Source organism: Pristiophorus japonicus, chromosome 12, assembly GCF_044704955.1.
Source record: "Pristiophorus japonicus isolate sPriJap1 chromosome 12, sPriJap1.hap1, whole genome shotgun sequence".
NCBI lineage: Eukaryota > Metazoa > Chordata > Chondrichthyes > Pristiophoridae > Pristiophorus > Pristiophorus japonicus.
The window spans coordinates 51065136-51092780 of record NC_091988.1 but is presented as its reverse complement, the minus strand read 5'-3'; the positions used below and the strand labels follow the sequence as shown (position 1 = coordinate 51092780).

At 45.3% G+C, this 27645-nt stretch overlaps 1 protein-coding gene across 1 annotated transcript in view; it reads left to right on the top strand.

Moving 5' to 3' along the window:
• Positions 1–27645, top strand: part of LOC139276762 (inter-alpha-trypsin inhibitor heavy chain H3-like) — a 202633-nt gene that overhangs the window by 157870 nt on the left and 17118 nt on the right. Inside the window, exons 17-19 of the mRNA XM_070894771.1 lie at positions 3248–3266; positions 8661–8774; positions 12427–12628. Of these exons, the coding sequence (XP_070750872.1) occupies positions 3248–3266; positions 8661–8774; positions 12427–12628 (335 nt within the window). The remainder of the gene's footprint in view (positions 1–3247; positions 3267–8660; positions 8775–12426; positions 12629–27645) is intronic.

Below are 27645 nucleotides of genomic sequence, written 5' to 3'. Positions count from 1 at the left end.
CAAGTCACCCTGCAGCCTCTTAGCATCCTCCTCACAGCTCAAACCGCCACCCAGCTTAGTGTCATCTGCAAATTTGGAGATATTACATACAATTCCTTCATCTAAATCATTAATATATATTGTAAATAGCTGGGGCACACCACTAATCACTGCCTGCCATTCTGAAAAGGACCCGTTTATCCCGACTCTCTGCTTCCTGTCTGCCAACCAGTTCTCTAATCCACGTCAGTACATTACCCCCAATACCATGTGTTTTAATTTTGCACACCAATCTCTTGTGTGGGACCTTGTCAAAAGCCTTTTGAAAGTCCAAATATACCACACCCACTGGTTCTCCCTTGTCCATTCTACCAGTTACATCCTCAAAAAATTCTAGAAGACTTGTCAAGCATGATTTCCCTTTCATAAATCCATGCTGACTTGGACCGATCCTGTCACTGCTATTTCAACTTTAATAATTGATTCCAACATTTTCCCCACTACTGATGTCAGGCTAACTGGTCTATAATGACCCGTTTTCTCTCTCCCTCCTTTTTTTAAAAGTGGTGTTACATTAGCTACCCTCCAGTACATAGGGACTGATCCAGAGTCGATAGACTGTTGGAAAATGATCACCAATGCATCAACTATTTCTAGGGCCACTTCCTTAAGTACTCTGGGATGCAGACTATCAGGCCCCAGGGATTTATCGGCCTTCAATCCCATCAATTTCCCTAACACAATTTCCCGCCTAATAAGGATTTCGTTCAGTGCCTCCTTCTCACTAGACCCTCGGTCCCCTAGTATTTCCGGAAGGTTATTTGTGTCTTCCTTCGTGAAGACAGAACCAAAGTATTCATTCAATTGGTCCTCCATTTCTTTGATCCCCATTATAAATTCACCTGAATCTGACTGCAATGGACCTGTTTGTCTTCACTAATCTTTTTCTCTTCATATATCTATATGTCAGTCAGTTTTGCAGTCAGTTTTTATGTTCCCAGCAAGCTTCCTCTCATACTCTATTTTCCCCCTCTTAATTAAACCCTTTGTCCTCCTCTGCTGAATTATAAAATTCTCCCAGTCCTCAGGTATGCTGTTTTTCTGGCCAATTTATATGCCTCTTCCTTGGATTTAACACTATTCTTAATTTCCCTTGTTAGCCACGGATGAGCCACCTTCTTCGTTTTTTTTTTAACTCCAGACAGGGATGTACAATTGTTGAAGTTCTTCCATGTGATCTTTAAATGTTTGCCATTGCCTATCCACCATCAACTCTTTAAGTATCACTCGTCAGTCTACTCTAGCCAATTCACGTCTCATACCATCGCAGTTACCTTTCCTTAAGTTCAGGACCCTAGTCTCTGAATTAACTGTGTCACTCGCCAGCTTAATAAAGAATTCTACCATATTATGGTCACTCTTCCCCAAGGGGCCTCGCACAACAAGATTGCTAATTAGTCCTTTCTCATTACACATCACCCAGTCTAGGATGGCCAGCCCTCAAATTGGTTCCTCGACATATTGGTCGAGAAAACCATCCTTAATACACTCCAGGAAATCCTCCTCCACCACATTGCTACCAGTTTGGTTAGCCCAATCAATATGTAGATTAACGTCGCCCATGATAACTACTGTATCTTTATTGCACGCATCCTAATTTCTTGTTTGATGTTGTCCCTAATCTCACTACTACTGTTTCGTGGTCTGTACACAACTCCCACTAGCGTTTTCTGTCCTTTGGTATTCCATAGCTCCACCCATACCGATTCCACATCATCCAAGCTAATGTCCTTCCTTACTATTGCGTTAATTTCCTCTTTAACCAGCAATGCCACCCACCTCCTTTTCCTTTCTGTCTATCCTTCCTGGATGTTGAGTTCCCAGCCTTGTTCACCCTGGAGCCATGTCTCCGTGATGCCAATTATATCATATCCGTAAACTGCTATCTGCGCAGTTAATTCGTCCACCTTATTACAAATACTCCTCGCATTGAGGCACAGAGCCTTCAGGTTTGTCTTTTTAACACACTTTGTCCCTTTAGAATTTTGCTGTAATGTGGCCCTTTTTGCTTTTTGCCTTGGGTTTCTCTGCCCTCCATTTTTATTTTTCTTCTTTCTATCTTTTGCTTCTTCCCGCAATCTACTTCCCTCTGTCTCCTTACATAGGTTCCCATCCCCCTGCCATATTAGTTGAACCACTCCCCAACAGCACTAGCAAACACTCCCCCTAGGACATTGGTTCCGGTCCTGTCCAGGTGCAGACCGTCCGATTTGTACTAGTCCCACCTCCCCCAGAACCGGTTCCAATGACCCAGGAATTTGAATCCCTCCCTTCTGCACCACTCCTCGAGTCACGTATTCATCTGAGCTATCCTGCGATTCCTACTCTGACTAGCACATGGCACTGGTAGCAATCCTGAGATTAGTACTTTTGAGGTCCTACTTTTTAATTTAGCTCCTAGCTCCCTTAATTCTGCTTGTAGGACCATTTTAATAATAATGCTATCAAATACAGAGTACCCCATCCGTCCACCCACCCCCCTTCAATCCCGCCAAGATCTGGAACGTAGGCATCTACAGGAGTATAGACTGATGCAAATAGTTATTTAGCAGGTCTGCCATAACCTGAGAATCAGTTACAACAACATCATCATAGGCAGTCCCTCGGGATCGAGGAAGACTTGCTTCTACTCTTAGCATGAGTTCTTAGATGGCTGTACAGTCCAATACGAGAACCAAAGTTTCTGTCACAGGTGGGACAGATAGTCATTGAGGGAAAGGGTGGGCAGGGAGCCTGGTTTGCCATACGCTTCTTCCGCTGCCTGCGCTTGATTTCTGCATGCTCTCGGCGACGGTACTCGAGGAGCTCAGTGCCCTCCCGAATGCACTTCCTCCACTTCGGGCGGTCTATGGCCAAGGACTCCCAGGTGTCAGTGGGGATGTCGCACTTTATCATGGAGGCTTTGAGGGTGTCCTTGTAACGTTTCCTCTGCCCGCCTTTGACTCGTTTGTCGTGGACGAGTTCTGAGTAGAGCGCTTGCTTTGGGAGTCTCGTGTCTGGCATGCGAACTATGTGGCCTGCCCAGTGGAGCTGATCAAGTGTGGTCAATGCTTCGATGCTGGGGATGTTGGCCTGGACGAGGACGCTAATGTTTGTGCGTCTGTACTCCCAGGGGGATTTGCAGGATCTTGCGGAGACATTGCTGGTGGTATTTCTCCAGCGACTTGAGGTGTCTACTGTACTTGGTCCACGTCTCTGAGCCATACAGGAGGGCGGATATTACTATGGCCCTGTAGACCATGAGCTTGGTGACAGTTTTGAGGGACTGATCTTTTCCTCAGGCGACCGAAGGCTGCACTGGCGCACTGGAGGCGGTGTTGGATCTCATCATGAATGCCCGCCCTTGTTGACAGGAGGCTCCCGAGATAGGGGAAATGGACCACGTTGTCCAGGGCCACGCCATGGATCTTGATGTTTTGGGGGCAGTGCTGTGCAGCGAGGACAGGCTGGTGGAGGACCTTTATCTTATTAATGTTTAGCGTAAGGCCCATGCTTTCATACACCTCGGTAAATACATCGACTATGTCCTGGAGTTCAGCCTTTGTGTGTGCACAGATGCAGGGGTTGTCCGCGTACTGTAGCTCGACGACAGACATTGGAGTGGCCTTGGACCTGGCTGGAGACGGCGAAGGTTGAACAGCTTCCCACTGGCTCTGTCATTTAGTTCCACTCCAGCGGGGAGCTTATCAACTGTGAGGTGGAGCATGGCAGCAAGGAAGATTGAGAAGAGGGTTTGGGCAATGACACAGCCCTGCTTGACCCCGGTCCGGACATGAATTGGGTCTATGATGGATCCGTTGGTATGGATCACTGCTTGTATGTCGTCGTGGAGCAGGCTGAGTATGGTGACGTACTTTTGGGGGCATCCGAAACGGAGGAGGACACTCCATAGACCCTCGTGGTTGACAGTGTCAAAGGCCTTTGTAAGGTCGGAGAAGGCCATGTATTAGGGCTGGTGCTGTTCCCTGCATTTTTCATGCAGCTGTCGCGCTGCAAAAACCATGTCCATTGTGCCCTGGAGGGGACGAAATCCGCACTGCGACTCTGGGAGGAGCTCCTCAGCCACGGGGAGAAGACGATTGAGGAGGACTCTAGCGATGACTTTCCCAGTGGTTGATAGCAGGGAGATTCCTCTGTAGTTGCCGCAGTCGGACTTGTCCCCCTTTTTAAAGATGGTCACGATCACTGCATCTCTAAGATCCCCCGGCATGCTCTCCTCCCTCCAGATGAGAGAGATGAGGTTGTGTATTCGTGCCAGTGGTGCCTCTCCGCCATACTTCAGTGCCTCAGCAGGGATTCCATCTGCTCCCCTAGCCTTGTTTTTTAGCTGTCTTATGGCCTTTTCTACCTCCTGCAGTGTTGGGGTCTCACTGAGGTGGTGGCGGGTAGCATGCTGCGGAATGGAGTCGAGAACACTCGAGTCAAAGGCAGAGTCTCGGTCGAGGAGATCTTCGAAGTGTTCCTTCCAACGGGCCCTGACTGCCTCGGTGTCTTTGATGAGTGTTTCCTTGTACTTGCCCAGGAGTGGGGTGGGGCCTTGGGAGTTTGGTCCATATGTGGTCTTGACTGTGGTAAAGAATCCCAGTCAAGGTCACCGCAGTTACAACAACAGCTTGCATCTATATAGCGCCTTTAATGTAGTGAAATGTCCCAAGGTGTTTCACAGGAGCATTATCAAACAAAAATTTGATATCAAGTCACACAAGGAGATACTGACCCAAATTTTCCAGGGTGTCATTGGGCGGGATCGGTGATGGGCCAGGTAGGAAAGTGTATTTAATTGACAGCGGGTTGGAAACATGCCGCAATGTGCCTTTCCCAATGGTCGTCAGGCAGCGCAGAGCAGACCTGACAGGCAGGGCGACCCAATTAAACTCATTGTAATCTACTTAACAGACCCTTAGCAGGATTTTTTTACTTACTTTTTAATTTTAACTTCATGGCCATGGGAACCATACTGTTCAGGTTCTTCATCTGTCAGCCTGGTCTCCATCAGTTGCACCCTCTAGTGGTGCCAGCATAGTATATACACAGTGTAAATCTTATTGATAGTACATCAGGTAACAAGTCTCCATCTTATGCAACTATACAGTGACTACACAGAGAGTGTGCATATATAACAACAATTACAAGAGGAACACAGGGAACAGCACCAACCCTTGTACATTGCCTTCTTTGACCTCACAAAGGCCTTTGACACTTTTAACCACGAGGGACTATGGAGCGTCCTCCTCCATTTCGGCTGCCCCCAAAAGTTTGTCACCATTCTCTACCTGCTCCACGACGACATGCAAGCCGTGATCCTGACCAATGGATCCACCACAGACCCATCCATGTCCGGATCTGGGTCAAGCAGGGCTGCGTCATCACACCGATGCTCTTCTCGATCTTCCTTGCTGCAATGCTCCATCTCACTATTAACAAGCTCCCCGCTGGAGTGGAATTAAACTATAGAACCAATGGAAACCTGTTCAACCTACGTTGCCTCCAGGCCAGTTTGAAGGTCGTCCCATCCTTTGTCATTGAACTACACCACGCGGGTGATGCTTGCATCTGCGCACACTGAGTCCGAACTCCAAGCCATTGTCAACACCTTCACCAAGGCATACGAAAGCATGAGCCTCATGCTAAACATCCGTAAGACAAAGGTCCTCTACCAACCTGACCTCGCCACACAGCACTGCCCACCCCGAGTCATCAAACTCCAAGGCTCGGCCTTGGACAACATGGACCATTTTGCATACCTCGGGAGGCTACTATCGGCAAGTGCAGACATCGATAACGAGGTCCATCACCGCCTCCAGTATGCCAGCGCAGCCTTCAGTCGCCTGAGGAAGAGACCCACCCACCCTTTCCTTCAAACACTGTCTGCCCCACCTGTCAAATTTGTGGAGGAAGCCATGATTTCAGACGATTGTCACCTCACTTATCGAGGTGTGAAGGATTGGGTCTGGTAGCACTATGAGCAGGAGAAGGAGCAGCTGCCAGAGCCAGAATGCCACAAGAAACAATTGGACACTGGGGGCCGGATTATCGGCTTTGCCCATTTCGGGGCTGTAATGGCGATGGGGCGGTTTGCGCCTCAGTCAACAAAATTCAGCAACTGTGCCCCGAGTGTGGGGCGGAGCGGTAAGGGAGGTGTTGCACACCTCTCTTAGGGCGCTAGGCTGACTGAGCATGCAAAATTCCCAAGCTAAACAGCCGGCTTTGGAGCACTCTAAGAGCAGTCTAGGGAGAAAAAAAACGGGGAAAAAACCATCAAAAACATTCCCAATAAATAACTCCCACCACCACAACATAAATTGCAAAAAAAAAATTAAATAAAAATCAATCACACTTACCTGGGGTCGACATTACTTATCTCACTGCAGCCGCTACAGGTCGCACCACCCGCTTTCACAGGCGGTCCCAGCAAGGCGCTCCACGGAGTGCTACGGATCGAGAGGGAGCCAAAAATCCAGCTGGTTTTGCAACTGGGGCACTGCACACCGGCTCGCCACTTCCGGGCGGTAAAGCTCTGCCGGCCAGGAGCTGGAAGCTGGTCGCCCAGCCGGAAGAGCTTACCGCCACCATTGTCGCCCCTCTGGGGTGAAGACTGAGATGGCAACAAGCCAAAATCCAGCCCTGGGAGTGGGCATGAGAATGCCAGAGGAAGCAGAAACCAGAATGCTAGCAGGAGATGTCAAGACGTGTGCAGTACTTTACACACATTCACAGATGTCCTAGTTGTGTGGTGACTCCTAGGAATTGTAATTGGTTACAAACCTGAAGGAGTTTTATGTCGTTTGTAACTTTAAATTGGAACATAAAGAATAAGTTGGTTGGAAATGATAAAGTATTGGGAATGAGGTTATCTTTGGAGACGAGTGTGGTGCATCATGGTGTTGGTGGAAGAGGGGAAGAAATGATTTGGAGAGATGTTTATCTGTGTTTAATCATTTTTCCAAATCATTATGTAGCTTTAATGTATCGATTCAGTTATAAATTGTATTGTTAACTGTATGTAATGCAGTGAGGTCAGAAAAAAATGCAACTAACAAAATTGTTTGAGCAATTTGAGATATTAGGCCTCTGAGCCACACTTTCGGGTGTGGTGCCCATGAACCAAGAGGTATCACACAAAAAAACAATCAAATTGATCAAACAATTTTATCAGTTCTTCCCAAGTCATCGAACTATATACAGCTAACAATTAGATTTAGAATGTAACAAATACTTTTAAAAAAATTATATAATTCTTTCCGGAATGCACTAAATTTGCCTTTATGGAGATATGCTAGAAACACATTTTTTAGAAATAGCTAAAAGTTTTAATTTCTTTTTCAACAGGACCGTGGGTCAATTACAATCTTGCCCCACGTAAGTTTTTTTGAAACACATTTTATCTCATTGTGAGATGTTTGAGAGATTTGATGAAGTACAATAGTAATGCAAGAGTTTCTTTGTCAAATACAAATCACCCAACAATTGTAAGCAGTTTTTTTTTCCTTTGTAACTACTTTAATTATTTGCAAAAGCAATGATCTTTTTAATTGGCACACCTGATAAACATACTTATTCCCTGTAACCTCGAAGATACAGCAGTGATGTTCAGTGACAATTCCTTAAGCTACATTAGTTACTTGATTACACATTAATTCTCATATTTGTATCTACAGGTCTCACACAACTTTCCACTTCTGGTAAGACGCAGCTTGACCATTTATTGTTCCATATAGTTGTGTTAATATAACTTTCAACCGTGTACATTTACATACAAGCATGTGAAAGGAAAGACCAGCTGGTCCATCAAGTGTGCCTCTCACTCATGATGAATGGAGCAACATGACTTAAATCTTCTTCCCTTCCTCCACCCTCGCAGCTATGTAATCTCCTGGGAGAGGCAAATGCCAATAGGCAGCTTGGCAGCCCCTCTTGGGTGCCAGGCCACTGGCCCGGCCGAAACCCTCCCTGGTGGCCCAGTGGCCATTCCTAAATAATCGCCGACTCTCCCCCCTTTAAACGAGGGGAGTTGCAGGTGCAGACACGCAATGATGTCACCACCGCTCCGCTGCATCCGTCCTGCTTCCACTTCCGCCCCTCATCAGCACTTACTGCCGCAATTCCACCCACATTATGATTGGCTTCCTGGCCGCTTAAAAAAAAAGACAAGTATATGCTTGCATTTTTGGAAACAGGAGGTGGGTGGGGAGGGTTGACCCATCCACCTCCACGGAGGTGTGTGGGGGACCTGACCCATCCACCTCCATGGCACGAACCTGGTATTGCAGTACTTCCAGGAACGGTGCAGTGGCTCTAGGCCTTTTGGCTAAGAGCATTGGCGCAGAGTGATCCTTGACAGGTGCAAGGTGACCTCTGGCGTTTGTGATTTGACAAAGAATTGGAACGATTGGCTACGAATTTAAAAAAAAAAAAAGAGCTGAAATTTCAGGAAAGAGGCGACCTCATCCGAAATGGCAGTAAAAACACTTTGAAAAAGGTAGGTGCATCAGGTTTCCCGCGGGGCTGAATTTCTGCCGTGAAGTGTCCTGGACTCAAAACGTGTTTTACATAAAGGTGGTAATAATTTAAATGTTGTGGCAATGACTTAAATATTGTAAAACTTTGACATATTTTTCAAGTTGACAGCGATCCTCATTTTATCATTTCAATGAACAATCGCAATGATGCCATTTGTTTCAACATTGATGGGAAACCAGGCGCAATTCTAAATCTGGTCACGGATCCATATACAGGTAGGTGAATACTGTGTCTCAAGCTGTAACAAAAAAGGAAAAATAGCTGTGCATTGCTACCAAACAGAAACGTACCTTGAGTCAACAGGTCATACAGTGACATTAAAGCTGCCCATTCTGGCAGTATACTGTTTGACCTACCCACATTGCTGGTTGATAAAGGAAGATCTGATAGAAAAATATTTATGGATTTAAAAAGAGAAATAACAAGGAAATAATAGCACAGGTGTTATTTGTAGTGAGAGGTGTACAAAAACAATGCCTTAGATTTATTTTGTGCTTTTCCACATTTCAACATAACTGTCAGATAGGGCCAAAATTTGAAGCAGTCTTTTGAATTGACAGTCCCGTGTAATGCACTAGAGAGGGTACAGAGGAGATTTACAAGAGAATTTTAGCTGTGAGGAAAGATTCGATAGGCTGGCTTTGTTTTCTTTCGAACAGAGGAGGCTAAAAGGAGACCTTATTCAGGTGTATAAAATTATAAGGGAATGGATAGAACAGGCCTATTTCCCTTCGCAGAGGGGTCACGAACCAGGGGGCATGGATTTAAAGTAATTGGTACAAGATTTAGAGGGGATTTGAGAGGAAATTTCTTCACCCAGTGAGTGGTGCAGGTCTGGAACTCACTGCATGAAAGGTTGTTAGAGGCAGAAACCTTCACCACATTTAAAAAGTATTTGGATATGCACTTGAAGTGCCGTAACCTACAGGGCTACAGACCAAGAGCTGGAAAGTGGGATTAGGCTGGTTAGCTGTTTGTCGGCTGGCACCGTCACAATGGGTCAAATGGCCTCCTTCTGTGCTGTGAATTTCTATGATTCTATGATTCTAACTATATGAAGTGGCCTTTTTAAGTGCACTTCTGTTTCATACAAATGTTATGGATAATTCACTTGATGTTTCCACTAAGTTCTTCATTATTGTCTCTCACTTTTACTCATGGGCTCTTTGAAGTAGCCTTGCAACAATAAAGGACATTGAGTTGGGCTTTCTTGTAATTTGCCATCCTTGACATCATGGCCACTTCACTGAATCCCTTCCATCCCTGTTGTCCTTATAGAGACTCAAAACCTTGTTTACTTACAGTTTATCAACTGCTTAGTATCACAATGTCAATTTTATAGAAAATATTTTGGTTGAATTTATATACAAGAAGTATTTTGTATTCAAAGTGGCCCAGGCTGTTAAGAGAAGCACAAGAGGAAATAGCAGAGGCTCTGACCATCATTTTCCAATCCTCTCTGACTGCAGGTGTGGTGTCGGAGGATTGGAGGACTGCTAACATTGTAGCGTTCTTTAAAAAGGGAGAAAGGGATAGACCGAGTAATTACAGGGCAGTCAGCCTAATCTTGGTGGTGGGAAAATTATAGAAGAAAATTTGGAGGGATAGGATAAGTCTTCATTTAGAAAGACACGGATTAATCAAGGACAATCAGCATGGATTTGTTAAGGGAAGGTCGTGTCTGACTAACTTGATTGAATTTTTTGAGGCGGTAACAAGGAGGCTCGATGAGGGTAGTGCATTTGATGTAATGTATATGGATTTTAGCAAGGCTTTTGATAAAAACTCACATGACAGACTGGGCACGAAAGTAAAAGCCCTTGGGATCCAAGGCAAAGTGGCAAGTTGGATCCAAAATTGGCTCAGAGGCAGGAAGCAAAGGGTAATGGTCGATGGGTATTTTTGTGACTGGTAGGCTGTCTCCAGTGGGGTTCCGCAGGGCTCAGTACTACTAGGTCCCTTGCTTTTGTTGTATATATCAATGATTTAGAATTGAATGTAGGGGTATGATTAAAAAGTTTGCAGATGATACAAAAATTGGCTGTGTGGTTGATAATGAAGAAGAAAGCTGTAGACTGCAAGAAGATATCAATGAACTGGTCAGGTGGGCAGAACAGTGGCAAATAGAATTCAATCTGGAGAAGTGTGAGGTAATGCATTTGGGGAGGGCTAACAAGGCAAGTGAATACACATTAAATGGTAGGACACTGAGAAGTGTAGAGGAACAAAGGGACCTTGAAGTGCATGTCCACAGATCCCTGAAGGTAGTAGGCCAGGTGCCTTCTTGGCATAAGATGGTTAAGAAGGCATACGGAATACTTGCCTTTATTAGCCGAGGTATAAAATATAATAGCAGGGAGGTTATGCTTGAACTGTATAAAACACTAGTTAGGCCACAGCTGGAGTACTGCTTGCAGTTCTGGTCACTACATTACAGGAAAGATGTGATTGCACTAGAGAGGGTACAGAGGAGATTTATGAGGGTGTTGCTTGGACTGGAGAATTTTAGCTGAAGAAAGATTGGAAAAGCTGCATTTGTTTCCTTTGGAAAAAAAAGAGGCTGAGAGGAGACCTTATTGAGGTGTATAAAATTATGAGGGGCCTAGATACAGTGGATAGGAAGGACCTATATCCCTTAGCAGAGGGATCAACAACCAGGGGGCATAGATTTAAAGTAATTGGTAGGAGGTTTAGAGGGGATTAGAGGGGAAATTCTTTCACTCAGAGGTTGGTGTGGGTCTGGGACTCACTGCCTGAAAGGGTGATAGAGGCAGAAACCCTCACCACTTTTAAAAAGTACTTGGATGTGCACTTGAAGTGCCGTAATCTAAACGGCTACGGACCAAGAGCTGGAAAGTGGGATTAGGCCGGCACAGACACGGTGGGCCGAAATGGCCTCCTTCCGTGCTGTAAATTTCTATGATTCTATGATTGTCACGTATCTATAATATTAGTATTTACAGGGCAATGTTGAGATGTAAGGTAAAATTTCCACTGTACTTTGTTCCTTTCAGAGAAAATATTGTCATAAAAACGTAAAACTCTAGAAATGCTCAGCAGATCAATCAGCATCTAAAAAGAGACAGGACAGGTGGCGATGTTTTGGGTGTGCAACCCTTGGTTCGAACTGACTGATCTGCGTGTTCCAGTGTTTCATGTTTTGTTTCAGATTTTCAGCGTTTGAAGTTATTTTCTTTTTATTTTATAGCAAGATTTTTGTCAACTTAGTTAATGTTCCTTAATGTAATTTACATATAAATGTAATCAAAAGGAGCTTTTTCTAGAAATGACATAGGTGGTGTGGCGGGGGATTCCCCATAACAACATAACTAAACTGTTGCATCCCAGTCCGAGCATTTCATTCTTTTTCTCAGCTACAGGTATCAAATCCGGCTGTCCGAAAACCGAACATTTTTGAGAAAATCCCATTTGATAATCAGTAAAATAAAATTTGGAATTATTGTCCAGAAACCGGGGGCCGGACTAGTTATCGGCTTCACCGTTATGTTATAAATGGCATGCAATCGGTCCGAGCCTTGCCGAGCTTTGCCGAATGACCCTCGACCCGACCTGACCCACGCCATCAATAGTACTTTGTCTATCTCGGTAGCTCTTGATTTTCTTGTCCAAAATCCGGAAAAATCCAAAAATTGGCACGGTCTCGGTCCCAAGGTTGGCGGCTTTGAGACATTGTACATATATCAACAATTCCGCTGATCCATAAGATCACTAGTTTGTTGGCTCCTCCATATAACCGGCTCTTTACAATCATAATTTCTTTTTATGAAAAAGTGATCACGCAGATTTGAATTTGACATTGTCACAATTGATTAACATTAATTAATGTGTGTTTAAATTTATGTGCAGGCTTTGTGGTAAATGGACAGTTAATTGGAGAGAAGAAAATAGAAAATAACGAGAAAATAAACACATACTTTGGAAAGTTTGGAATTGTGAACAACAAAATGGATGTAAAAGTGGAAGTATCGACTGAAGTGATTACAGTCTTTCATGGAGAAGACAAGATTATTTTCCCCTGGTCAGCAACAGCATCTTTAACAAAAGAGAGGTACAGTTTATGCAGTAACACAGCAGCATTACATGTGTTTTAGAAAACAGTTGGTGGCAACATAAATACGAATATAGCCAAGAAGCAAAAGGTTCAATTCCCACAAAATGCCTTGTAATGTCAGACCTAACTTGTACAACTAATGCCCTTTAGTAGTCATCTATTTTGGTTTATCCTTGGAATTTTTGAATTATATTAGTTACAATATGTGAAGAAAAAAATCTGATGCAAAAATACAAATAAGAATCAAGAAGTCAACATCACACATACAAGGCAGATTAGCAATATTTCTACAATAACAAACCTAAGAGGAGATTCATAACTGAAGCAAGGTTAAGCCGATTAAAATTAATTTTTAAAAATATTAGAAGCTAAGATGATCAACATTATCAGTGCTTTATCATACCTCTTAGAAATATCCCAAAGCACTTTGCATAAAACTAATTATTTTTCAGTGGTGCCACTGTTGCTATGAAATCGCATTGTACGGAGGGTCTTGTCTCGGGCAAAGAGAACCATAAGATGTCAGGCCCAATATTAGCAGGGCTGGTTGGGATTACATAGAAACAGAAACATAGAAAATAGATGCAGGAGTAGGCCATTCGGCCCTTTGAGCCTGCACCGCCATTGAAACATTAAATGTTGGAATCTGTACTAGCAAAGGATTTTGGCATAATTTTTAGACATGAGTCCAAGTAAACCGATCAAATATTTGGACTACAGAAATTGATACTATTCTGTTCCTAACACAGATGAGGCTGCACACAGGGAGGTTAAAGTAACAGTGACCTCAGTCTTTAATAAGACACTCCAGAGTGAGGAAGAGGCCTTAGGGGCCGGCTTATATACAGTGCTCCCAAGGGATGCTGGGATCCCTTGGGACTTCAGGGGGTAAGCTCCCTGGTGGCGGAACATGGGAGTGCATGCTTTACAGATACACATCATCACTCCCCCCCCCCCCCCAAAGTCAAAGTGAAAACTATTTACAAGGTGAGGCAGCCAGGAGCCTTTCTTTCCCTGGTAGACCGCCTCTGTATAAATGTCTGTTCTGGTGTGTTGGCTGTGCCCTCACTGGGCTGGCATGTTGTTGGCCCTGCAGGGCTGCTAGGTGAGCCTGGCCTTGCTGGGCTGTTGGGCATGATGGGTTCGATTTCCTGGTCCGGCGTGGTGTCGTTGATCCATTGGGTGTGTGTTGTGCGCTCGAAAAAGGTGGTGTCTGCTGTGGGTTGTTCAGGGCAGTCAGCCTCGATTTGGTCCAGGTGCTTTCTGCAAATTTGTCCATTGTCTAGTTTGACGACAAACACCCTATTCCCTTCTTTAGCTATCACCGTGCCCGCGATCCACTTGGGACCATGTCCATAGTTTAGCACAGACACAGGGTCATTCAGATTAATTTCCCGTAACACAGTGGCGTGACCATCGTTTACATTTTGTTGCTGCCGCCTGCTCTCTACCTGATCATGCAGGTTGGGGTGAACCAGCGAGAGTCTAGTTTTAAGTGTCCTTTTCATGAGTCGTTCAGCCAGTGGCATCCCTGTGAGTGAGTGGGGTCTCGTGCGGTAGCTGAGCAGTACTCGGGACAGGCAGGTTTGGAGTGAGCCTTCTGTGACTCGTTTAAGGCTCTGTTTGATTGTTTGTACTGCCCGCTCTGCCTGCCCATTGGAGGCTGGTTTGAACGGGGCCGAGGTGACATGTTTGATCCCATTGCGGGTCATGAATGCTTTAAATTCGGCACTGGTGAAACATGGTCCGTTGTCACTGACCAGTATGTCAGGCAGGCCATGGGTGGCAAACATGGCCCTCAGGCTTTCAATGGTGGCAGTGGCGGTGTTTCCCGACATTATTTTACATTCAATCCATTTTGAAAAAGCATCCACCACCACCAGGAACATTTTACCGAGACACCGGCCCGCATAGTTGACATGGATCTTCAACCATGGTCTGGAGGGCCAGGACCACAGACTTAGTGGGGCCTCTCTGGGCGCGTTGCTCAACTGAGCACATACGCTGCATTGCCGTACACAGGACTCCAAGTCAGAGTCGATACCAGGCCACCACACGTGGGATCTGGCTATCACTTTCATCATTACAATACCCGGTGTGGGCTGTAGAGATCCGAGATGAACGTCTCCCTGCCCTTTTTTGGTAGCACTACACGGTTACCCCATAACAGGCAGTCTGCCTGAATGGACAGCTCGTCCTTTCACCACTGGAACGGCTTGATTGGCTCTTGTATTTCAACGGGGATGCTGGCCCAGATCCCATGCAGTACACAGTTTTTTACTCGGGACAGCAAAGGATCTTGGCTGGTCCAAGTTCTAATCTGGCGGGTCGTGACAGGTGATTTATCATTTTCAAACGCTTCCATGACCGTCAACAAGTCTGCGGGCTGCGCCACCATCAACAAGTTTGCAGGCTGCGCCATTTCCATCCCCGTGGTGGGCAATGGTAGCCGACTGAGAGCATCCGCACAGTTCTCGGTGCCTGGCCTGTGGCGGATGGTATAGTTATATGCTGATATAGTTGTATACGGGCTGAGGCATTAGTATTTATCCCCTTGTTTTCAGCGAACAGGGATGTGAGGGGCTTGTGATCGGTTTCCAGCTCAAATTTGAGGTCAAACAGGTACTGATGCATTTTCTTTACCCCGAACACACACGTTAATGCCTCTTTCTCAATCATGCTGTAGGCCCTCTCGGCCTTAAACAAGCTCCTGGAAACATAGGCGATAGGTTGCAACTTCCACGCAATGTTAGCTTGTTGTAATACACACCCGACTCCGTACGACGATGTGTCACATGCTAGCAAAAGTCTTTTACACGGGTTATACAATACAAGCAGCTTGTTGGAGCATAAAATGTTTCTGGCTTTCTCAAAAGCAATTACTTGTTTTTTTTCCCCATACCCAGTTCTCACTTTTGCGCAATAACACATGTAGGGACTCTAAAAGGGTGCTTAACTCGCGGCTGTGGGACCTTCGACGATTTCCAAAAAACAAGGAGTGACGTCACACAACAGCAAAAGCAGCGGCAGTGGTGAGGGGATAAAGAGCGACCCGAGAGCGGACCTGAATTAAAACAGCAGCGAGGGGCTAAAGCAGTGTCAGCCGCGAGGCTCCGATTCAAAAACAACAACGAAAAGTCCAAGAGTGACGTTACAGGAGAGCAGGTAGGAGATTGGTTGGTGAGTATTACACCTTTTTTTGTGCTCTATAAGTTAGGGAAGGGGGTTGAATTAAGAGCTGAGAAACTGTAACTGGCTAGTACTTATTAAATTAATAACTTAAAGATATTACATAGGATTACATAACATAGGATATACGACACAGAAACAGGCCATTCGGCCCAACCCGTCCATGCGGTGTTTATGCTCCACTTGAGCCTCATCCCATCTTTACTGATCTAAATCTATCAACATAATCCTCATATGCTTGTCAAGCCTCCCCTTAAATGCATCTATACTATTTGTTTCAACCACTCCCTGAGGTAGCGAGTTCCACATTCTCAACACTCTTTGTGTAAAGAGGTTTATTCTGAATTCCCAATTGGATTTCTTAGTGGCTATATTATATTGATGGCCTCTAGTTATGCTCTTCCCCACAAGTGGAAACATTCTCTCTCTATCTACTCTATCAAAACATTTCATAATTTTAAAGACCTCTATTAGGTCACCCCTCAGCCTTCATTTTTCAAGAGAAAAGAGACCCAGCCTGTTCATCCTTTCCTGATGTGCATACCCTCGCATTTCTGGTATCATCCTTGCAAATCTTCTCTGCACCTTCTCCAGTAACTCTATATCCTTTTTATAATATGGCGACCTGAACAGTACGCAGTACTCTAAGTGTGGTCTAACCAAGGTTCGATACAGGTTCAGCATAACTTCCCTACTTTTCTATTCTATACCTCTAGAAATAAACCCTGGTGCTTGGTTTGCTTTTTTTATGGCCTTGATAATCTGTGTTGCAATTTTTAGTGGTTTGTGTATTTGTACTCCGAGATCCCTTTGTTACTCTACCCCACCTATACTCTCACCCTCCAAATATTAATGACCTTCCTATTTTTCCTACCAAAATGTAATACCTCACATTTGTCTGTGTTGAACTTCATTTGGCAATTACATGTTCATTCTGCGTGTTTATTATTGTCCTCCTGTAATTTGTTATAGCCCTCTTCAGTATTGACTAACCCCCCCTCCAAATTTGGTGTCATCCGCAAATTTAGAAATTGCGTTTTTGATTCCAAAGTTTAAATCATTAATATAAATTGTGAACAACAGTGGTCCCAGCATTGATCCTTATGGAACATTATTACCCACATTCTGCCACTGTGAATAGCTACCTTTTACCACTACTCTCTGCTTTCTGTCTTGAAGCCAGCTAATCCATTCTGCTACTTGTCCCCTGACTCCGCATTCTCTGTCCTTGATCATTAGTCTATTATGGGGTACCTTATTGAAGGCCATTTGAAAATTTAGATAAATTACATCTACTGCATTACCATTGTCTACTCTCTCTGTTACCTCTTCAAAAAATTCAATGAGGTTGGTCAAGCAAGACTTTCCCTTTTGAAATCCATGCTGACTATTCATTATTATATTTTTGGTTTTTAGATGTTCTATTTTCTCCTTTAGTAAGGATTCCATTATTTTTCCTACCACCAATTTTAAGCTGACTAGTCTATAATTCCCTGGACATGTTCTATTACCCTTCTGAAATATAGGTATTACGTTAGCTATCCACCAGTCCTCTGGCACCACACCTTTTTCTAACGAATTATTAAATATATGTAGTAATGCCTCTGCTTTCTCTTCCCTAGATTCTTTTAAAATGTGTGGATGCAATCCATCTGGACCAGGGGGTTATCCTCTTTGAGTTTGATTAGTTTATTTAATATATTCCCTTTTTTATTTTAGATGCTCTTATCTCATTACTAATCTCATCGTCCAATGGCACATCCACCTATTCTATCTCCCAGGTAAATACTGAAGCAAAATAATTATTTAATAGTTCTGCCATCTCTCTATCATTATCTGTGGTATTATCCTGTCTATCCCTTAATGGCCTTATTCCCATTCTAACCTTCCTTTTTTATTGATGTGCCTGTAAAATATTTTACAATTTTGATTTATGTTCCTTGATAATTCCATTTCATAGTTCCTATTTGTTTTATTGACTTCTCTCCTAATCTTTTCATATTCTCCTTTATAATGCACTCCCCTGCTGTTCTATGTATTTAATGTATGCCTCTATCCTTACCCTCAACAGTTCCTTTATGGCTTTATTCATCCATGGAATCTCATTAGTGTTTAGTTTGTTCTTTCCTTTTAGAGGAATATATTGTTCCTGCACTCTGTTGAACATCGCTTTAAAGGTTTCCCATTGATGGTATATATTGTTTTTTTGCCAATATTGTTGCCCATTTTATTTTCCTAAGTTCTATTCTCAGCCCCTCAAAATCAGCTTTACTTCCATCTGTTGCCTAGGTTTTTGTCATACTTATGTCCTTCACAATTATCATATTAAAGCGTATTATATTATGGTCACTATTGCCTAGATGCTCCCCTACTTTTACTTCTCTTATCTGTTCTGATTGATTGCACATTACTAGATCCCAATAGCGAATGCTCCCTTGTTGGGCTTTTACATATTGAATTAGAAAGGAGTCCTGTACACATTGTAGGAACTCCATTCCCTTATCCCTTTTACCTACCTCTTCTGTCCAATTAATATCAGGGTGCTTCAAACCCCCATGATTATTATTCTATGTTTTTTGCTCATTTCACTAATTTGACTGCATATTTCTTCCTCCACCTCCGTTCCACTATTGCGTGGTCTGTAGATTACACCTAATAGTGTGATTGATTCTTTATTATATTTTATCTCTATGCATATGGATTCTATTTTTGTCTTGCTGATAGCTGCGCCCTTTTTCGTTGCCATTATGTTATCCTTAATAAGTACAGCTACTCCACCTCTCCTTTTCCCTCTCTTTATCTTTTCTAAATATGTTATACCCTGCAATGGTTAATTCCCAGTCCTGATTTTTCAGTAGCCATGTCTCAGTAATCCCTACTATGTCTGGTTCTGCGCAACGCATGTTTGCCTCTAGCTCTCCTGTTTTATTACAGACACTGTGCATTGCTGTACAGACAAGTTAACTCGTTTTTAATAGGACTTCTGATCACTTTATGTTTAGCCATCTTTTTAGATGTCTGTTCTATAAGGTCAAGGGCCAGCAATGTCCTCTCTACTTTATTCTTTCCTATGCTTTCTTTTCATGTTTTTAAAAAAATATTTAGGCAGGTTATATTTCTTGTAGATCCTTCCCCTACTAGTTTAAAGTTTTCAATCAATAAAACTAAAATATCGATTGAATAAATGCCTTAACCAAGTAATTAATAAATAAAACAAGGTTAAAGATGGCAGGGCCGGTGTTGTGTCATAACTGCAGCATGTGGGAGTTTGTGGAGAGCATTGTGATCCTGAACAACCACATCTGCGGTAAGTACCTGCAACTCGAGGAACTTCAGCTCAGAGTCGTTGAGCTGGAGTACGAGTTGCATATATTGCGATGCATCAGGGAGGGGGAGATTTACCTGGACACTTGGTTCCAGGAGGCAGTCACACCCTTTAGGTTAAGTAGTACTTTAGAGTTAGTTAATGGTCATGGACTGGAGGGTGTGACTGTGAGTCAGGAAGGTATGGGGGCCCAGGATGCAGTGATGGAGGTGCCTCAGTCCTTGACCTTGTGCAACAGGTATGAGGTACTTGCTACCTGTATGGATGAGGAAAAGGTCTGCAGGGAGGATGAGCAATCTGATCATGGCACCATCCAAGTGGGAGGAGAAGGAAGGAATGTGGTAGCGGTAGGGGACAGTATAGTCAGGAGGATAGATACTGTTCTCTGCAGCCGCGAAAGAGAATCCCGTAGTTAAATGCATGGCTCAAAGAGTGGTGTGGGAAGAAGGGGTTTCAATTCATGGGCCACTGGCACCACTACTGGGGAAAGAGGGAGCTGTTCAGTTGGGACCGGCTCCACTTAAACCAGGCTGGGACCAGTGTCCTGGCGAATTGAATAACTAGAGCTGCAGATAGGGCTTTAAACTTTTTTTAAAAAGGGGGAAGGTGTTGGCTATGGGGAAATTTAGAAATGTAAAGAGAACGGTCAAAACAATAGAGCAGTGTAGCAATTTGAGTGAAAATAAGCAGAGTGTGACAGGAAGGGACAGGGGGATCAAAATTTGGTACCGCCGTTTTTGAGGTGGTATCACCGCCTGAGTGCTGATTTTACCAACAGGCATTAGGTGCAGGCTCCGACAGCGAAATTCAGTTTTTGCACCCAAAGATGAGAAAGCAGCGCCAAAAAATGGTGTTGCACACTCATCCTCAGATGGGGAGGCCTACTGAATTTTGCATCGGGAAGCCGCCGCCATGCTTGCTGGAAAATGGGAAGAAAGAAAAAAATCTTCAAACTTCTCTGACCCACATTCAAACTTTCCCACTATTAACACGAATGAAAAAATGAAGAAATAAAGAAAGAAAAAAACGTACCTTGCTCTCTGGTCGATTCCGCCCGAGTTCCACTGTTTACTCACCACTTTTATAGGGAAGGCCAACGTTCAAACTAAATATCGCGATAGAGGCGCCAAGGTGGCATTGCACGCTGGATGATGTCACGACGCGGGTGGCGTTAGCCGGTTCAGCGTTAGCACTTGGCGCCTCTGCCAAAAAGCCGACTGAATTTCTGCGCAGGCGTGGACAGCGCTTACCGACAAAAGTAGGCCACTGCCGCCCGTTATTCATCTCCTGTGTGTGGTAACGGGTGGTGGTAGAAACTGAATTTCGACCCCAGAGAATTTAACAGTAACAGTCCAGCAGAGAATAAAGTCAAAGCAGAGAATAATGATAAACAATTTAAATTAAAGGCTCGTTATCTGAATGAATGAAGCATTCGTATCAAGATCGACAAACTAGTGGCACAAATAGAGATAAATGGGTTTGATCTAATAGCCATTACAGAGACGTGGTTGCAAAGTGATTAACGTTGGGAACTAAATGTTCCAAGATACTTCACATTTCAAAAATACAGGCAGAATGGAAAAGGGGTGGGGGGAGGGGGTAGCACTGATAAAGGATGACATAAAGACAGTAGAGAGAAAGGACCTCGGCTCGGAAGATCAGGAAGTTGAATCAGCAAGGGTCAGAAAAAACTGGTGGTATATAGGCCCTCTAACAATAGCTATACTGTTGGACAGAATATTAATCAAGAAATAGCAGGAGCTTGTAACAAAGGTTATGCAATAATCGTGGGGGATTTTAATCTTCATATATACTGGATAAATCAAATTGGCAAAGGTAGTCTGGAGGACAAGTTTATGGAATGCATTCGGCACAGTTTCCTAGAACAATACTTTCATGGAACCAACCAGAGACCAAGCTATTTTAGATCTTGTACTGGTTGTCAGACAGGAAGCAAAGAGTAGGAGTAAATGGGTACTTTTCAGAATGGCAGGCAGTGATTAGTGGGGTACCGCAAGGTTCTGTGCTGGGGCCCCAGCTGTTTACACTGTACATTAATGATTTAGATGAGGGGATTAAATGTAGTATCTCCAAATTTGCGGATGACACTAAGTTGGGTGGCAGTGTGAGCTGCGAGGAGGATGCTGTGAGGCTGCAGAGTGACTTGGATAGGTTAGCTGAGTGGGAAAATGCATGGCAGATGAAGTATAATGTGGATAAATGTGAGGTTATCCACTTTGGTGGTAAAAACAGAGAGACAGACTATTATCTGAATGGTGACAGATTAGGAAAAGGGGAGGTGCAAAGAGACCTGGGTGTCATGGTACATCAGTCATTGAAGGTTGGCATGCAGGTGCAGCAGGCGGTTAAGAAAGCAAATGGCATGTTGGCCTTCATAGCAAGGGGATTTGAGTACAGGGGCAGGGAGGTGTTGCTACAGTTGTACAGGGCATTGGTGAGGCCACACCTGGAGTATTGTGTACAGTTTTGGTCTCCTAACCTGAGGAAGGACATTCTTGCTATTGAGGGAGTGCAGCGAAGGTTCACCAGACTGATTCCCGGGATGGCGGGACTGACCTATCAAGAAAGACTGGATCAACTGGGCTTGTATTCACTGGAGTTCAGAAGAATGAGAGGGGACCTCATAGAAACATTTAAAATTCTGACGGGGTTAGACAGGTTAGATGCAGGAAGAATGTTCCCAATGTTGGGGAAGTCCAGAACCAGAGGTCACAGTCTGAGGATAAGGGGTAAGCCATTTAGGACCGAGATGCGGAGGAACTTCTTCACCCAGAGAGTGGTGAACCTGTGGAATTCTCTACCACAGAAAGTTGTTGAGGCCAATTCACTAAATATATTCAAAAAGGAGTTAGATGAGGTCCTTACTACTAGGGGGATCAAGGGGTATGGCGAGAAAGCAGGAATGGGGTACTGAAGTTGAATGTTCAGCCATGAACTCATTGAATGGCGGTGCAGGCTGGAAGGGCCGAATGGCCTACTCCTGCACCTATTTTCTATGTTTCTATGTATAATGATACAAGGTTAATTAGCAATCCCATAGTAAAGGATCCTCTGGGGCAGAGTGATCATAATATGATAGAATTGCGCATTAAGTTTGAGAGTGACTTGCCTAAGTCTGAAACAAGGGTCTTAAATTTAAACAAAGCCAATTACATAGGTATGAGGGGCAAGTTGGCTAAGGTAGATTGGAAAATTAGATTAAAAGGTATGGCGGTAGATAAGCAGTGGCAAGCATTTAAAGAAATCATCATCATCATCAAAGGCAGTCCCTCGGAATCGAGGAAGATTTGCTTCCACTCCCAAAGTAAGTTCTCTGGTGGCTGAACAGTTCAATATGAGAGTCACAGATCCTGTCACAGGTGGGACAGACATTCGTCGAGGGAAGGGGTGGGTGGGGCTGGTTTGCCGCGTGCTCCTTCCACTGTCTGTGCTTGACCACTTCACGCTCTTTGCATTAATACTCGAAGAGCTCAACGCCCTCCCAGATGCACTTTCTCCACCTCGGGCAGTCTTCGGCAAGGGTCTCCCAGATGTCAGTGGTGTTGTCACACTTTACCAGGGAGGCTTTAAGGTGTCCTTGTAACGTTTCCGCTGCCCACCTTTGGTTCGTTTACCATGAAGGAGCTCCACATAAAGCATTTGCTTAGGGAGTCTCGTATCTGGCATGCAAACTACGTGGCCTGCCCAGCAAAGCTGATCAAGTGTGGTCAGTGTTTCAATACTTGGGATGTTAGCCTGGACGAGGACACTGATGTTGGTGCACCTGTCCTCCCAGGGGATTTGCAGGATCTTGCGGAAACATCATTGGTGATATATCTCCAGCGACTTGAGGTGCCTTCTATACATTGTCCATGCCTCAGATCCATACAGGAGGGCGGGTATTACTACAGCCCTGTAGACCATGAGCTTGGTGGTAGATTTGAGGGTCAGGTTTTCAAAGACTCTTTTCCTCAGATGGCCAAAGGCTGCACTAGCGCACTGGAGACGATGTTGAATCTCCGCATCAATGTCTGCCTTTGTTGATAAGAGGCTCCCAAGATATGGGAAATGGTCCACGTTGTCGAGGGCCGCGTCGTGAATCTTGATGATTGGAGGGCAGTGCTGTGCGACGGGGACAGGCTGGTGGAGGACCTTTGTCTTACGGATGTTAGGCCCATGCTTTCATATGCCTCAGTGAATACATTGACTATATCCTGGAGTTCAGCCTCAGAATGTGCGCAGACGCAGGCATCGGCTGCGTACTGCAGCTCAACGACAGAGGTTGGGGTGATCTTGGACCTGGCCTGGAGGCGGTGTAGGTTAAACAGCTTCCCACTGGTTCTGTAGTTCAGTTCCATTCCAGCGGGGAGCTTGTTGAGTGTGAGGTGGAGCATGGCGGCGAGGAAGATTGAGAAGAAGGTTGGAGCGATGATGCAGCCCTGTTTGACCCCGGTCCGGAGGTGAATTGGGTCTGTAATGGATCCGTTGGTAAGGATCACAGCCTGCATGTCATCGTGAAGCAGGCGAAGGATGTTGACGAACTTTTGGGGGCATCCGAAATGGAGGAGGACGCTTCATAAACCCTCATGGTTGACAGTGTCAAAGGCCTTTGTAAGATCGAAGGCGGCCATATATAAGGGCTGGCACTGCTCCCTGCATCTTTCCTGCAGCTGTCGTGCTGCAAAGATCATGTCCATTGTGCCCTGCAGGGGACGAAATCCGCACTGTGATTCCGGGAGGAGCTCCTCGGCCACAGGAAGAAGACGGTTGAGGAGAACTATAGTGACAACTTTCCCAGTGGCTGATAGCAGGGAGATTCCCCTGTAGTTGCCGCAGTCGGACTTGTTCCCTTTTTAAAAAATGGTCACAATCACTGCCTCTCTGAGATCTCCCGGTATGCGCTCCTCCTTGCAGATGAGAGAGATGAGGTCATGTATCTGCGCCTACAGCGCCTCTCCGCCATACTTTAGCGCCTCAGCAGCGATTCCATCCGCATCCGTAGCCTTGTATTCTTGAGCTGTTTTATGGCTTTGCCTACCTCGTGCAACATTGGAGTTTCACTTAGTTGGTGGCGGGTCGCATGCTGCAGGATGGAGTCGAGAACACTCGAGTCAAAGACAGAGTCTCGATTGAGGAGATCTTCAAAGTGCTCTTTCCATCGGGCCCTGACAGCCTCGGTGTCGTTGGTGAGTGTTTCCCCATTCTTGGCCAGGGGTGGGGTGGGGCCTTGGGAGTTTGGACCGTAAGTGGCCTTGACTGCAATGAAGAATCCTCGCATATCGTGGCTGTCGGCCAGTTGTTGTATTTTCTCCATCCACCACCTATTCTATAGATCCCAGGCTTTTTGTTGGACCTGAGCTTTGAGCCGTCTATAATGTTGTTTTGCAGCTCCCGAGTTGGGTTCTTCCTTGAGGCTCAGAAATGCTTTGCGCTTGCAATCTATTAGTTCTTCGATCTCCTGATCATTTTCATCAAACCAGTCCTGATGTTTTCTGGTTGAGTGACCAAGTGTCTCTTCACAGGCACTGGTTATAGAGGCCTGGAGGGCAGACCAAGCGCTGTGGGCATTCAGCATCTCAGGGTCATTAAGGCATGTCAGATTAGCTGTGAGGCGCTGGCTGTATAGGGCTCTCTTAGCTGGGTCTCTCAGTGCCCTGGCATTAACTTTTTGTGGCATTGCTTCTGCTGTCCCCTCTGCTTTGGGGTTATGTTAATGTTGATGATGGATTGGATTATACGGTGGTCCGTCCAGCAGTCGTCAGCTCCTGTCATGGCACGGGTGATGCGCACATCCTTGGGATCCCTGGCTCGGATGATGACATAGTCAAGCAGATGCCAGTGTTTTGAGCGAGGATGTTGCCACGATGCCTTGTATTTGTACTTCTGGTGGAACAGGGTGTTGGTGATGAGGAGTTCATGTTCTAGACATTTTGTCAGGAGTAGGGTACCACTGGAGTTGGCTTGCCAATCATGTCTCCCCAGAGGGCTGTGTTTTTGCCAACCCTGGCATTAAAGTCAACCAGGAGGATCAATTTGTCACCTGTTGGGATGCGGGACAAGGATGTCTCGAAGTTGGAATAAAAACCCTCTTTAGCCTCATCCATTGCATCGAGTGTAGGGGCGTACGCACTGATGACTGTGGCGCATTGGTTCCGGGATAGGGTGAGACGAAGAGTCATGAGGAGTTTGTTAACCCCACAGAGGGAGTCTTTGAGGCGGCGACCAGCTCATTCTTGAGGCAAAGCCGGTTCCATGAAGGCAGCGTTCTTCCTCTGGTTTTCCTTTCCAGAAGAAGGTGTAACCTCCACCATGTTTCTTCAACTGGCCTTCCCCTGCCCACTGGGTCTCCCTTAGGGCGACGATGTCAATGTCAAAATGTCTGAGTTCCCGGGCAACTATGGTGGTGCGGCGTTCCGGCCTGTTGCTATTGGAATTGTCCTTGAGGGTCCTGATGTTCCAGGTCCCGAACTTCATACTGACGAAATGGAAGATGCCTGTGCATGAGTTCTTTTGAACGTGGAGTGGCCGCTGCACACCGACAACCACACGGGCTGAGCTGAGCAAGGTCTTGGTCCAGTGGCAAGGGGGTCCAAGACAATTGGAGAACAGGCACTGCTGTATAAGCCTAATTGCCTACGGCGAAGTGTTGGCCGCAAGCTCGGCACCGGGTAGCGCCATTGATGATAGATGGGCTGAGGCTTGGTTGGGGGGCAGGCATTAGGATGGTCACTTCCAAAGTTTTTTTAAGAATTAAAAGTTGATAAAAAATTCCCAAATTGTTTAAAAAGTTTCTAAGAGTTGTTAAAAAGTCTAAGATGTAGATCAATAATAGGTAAACAACTCTCTGAGTGAAGAAGTTTCTCAAATCTCAGTCCTAAATGGCCTACCCCTTATCCTTAGACTGTGTCCCCTGGTTCTGGACTTCCCCATCATCGGGAACATTCTTCCCGCATCTAACCTGTCTCGTCCGTTCAGAATCTTATAAGTTTCTTTGAGATCCCCTCTCATCCTTCTAAACTCCAGTGTATAAAGGCCCAATTGATCCAGTCTCTCCTCATATGTCAGTCCCGCCATCCCGGGAATCACTCTGGTGCACCTTCGCTGCACTCCCTCAAAAGCAAGAACGTCCTTCCTCAGATTAGGAGACGAAAACTGAACACAATATTCCAGGTGAGGCCTCACCAAGACCCTGTACAACTGCAGCAAGAACTCCCTGCTTCTATATTCAAACCCCTAGCTATGAAGGCCAACATCCCATTTGCCTTCTTCACCGCCTGCTGCACCTGCATGCCAACTTTCAATGACTGATGAACCATGACACCCAGGTCTCGTTGCACCTCCCCCTTTGCCAATCTGCCACCATTCAGATAATATTCTGCCTTCGTGTTTTTGCCCCCAAAGAGGATAATCTCACACCTAGCCACATTATACTGCACCTGGCATGCATTTGCCCACTCACCTAACCTGTCCAAGTCACCCTGCAGCCTTTTAGCATTTCCTCACAACTCTCCCGCCACCCAGTTTAGTGTCATCTGCAAACTTGGAGATATTACACTCAATTCCTTCATCTAAATCATTAATGTATATTGTAAAGAGCTGGGGTCCCAGCACTGAGTCCTGCGGCACTCCACTAGTCACTGCCTGCCATTCTGAAAAGTATCCGTTTATCTCGACACTCTGCTTCCTGTCTGCCGACCAGTTCTCTATCCACATCAGTACATTATCCCCAATACCATGTGCTTTGATTTTGTATACCAATCTCTTGTGTGGGACCTTGTCAAAGCATTTTGAAAGTCGAAATACACCACATCCACTGGTTCTCCCTTGTCCACTCTGCTAGTTACATCGTCAAAAAATTCCAGAAGATAGCTAGGGAATGGAAGACCAGCAGCAAGAGCAGTGCAAGGAAGGTAGTGCATGGGTCCCCTGCGGTCATCCTCCTGCAAAACAGATACACCGTTTTGAGTACTGTTGAGGGGGATGACTCATCAGGGGAGGGCAGCAGCAGCCAAGTTCATGGCACCGTGGCTGGCTCTGCTGCACAGGAGGACAGGAAAAAGAGTGGGAGAACAATAGTGATAGGGGATTCGATTGTAAGGGGAATAGATAGGCGTTTCTGCGGCCGCAACCAAGACTCCAGGATGGTATGTTGCCTCCCTGGTGCAAGGGTCAAGGATGTCTCGGAGCGGGTGCAGGATATTCTGAAAAGGGAGGGCGAACAGCCAGTTGTCGTGGTGCACATTGGTACCAATGATATAGGTAAAAAAAGGGATGAGGTCCTACGAGACAAATTTAAGGAGCTAGGAGCTAAATTAAAACGTAGGACCTCAAAAGTAGTAATCTCGGGATTGCTACCAGTGCCACATGCTAGTCAGAGTAGGAATCGCAGGATAGCTCAGATGAATACGTGGCTTGAGCAGTGGTGCAGCAGGGAGGGATTCAAATTCCTGGGGCATTGGAACTGGTTCTGGGGGAGGTGGGACCAGTACAAACCGGAAGC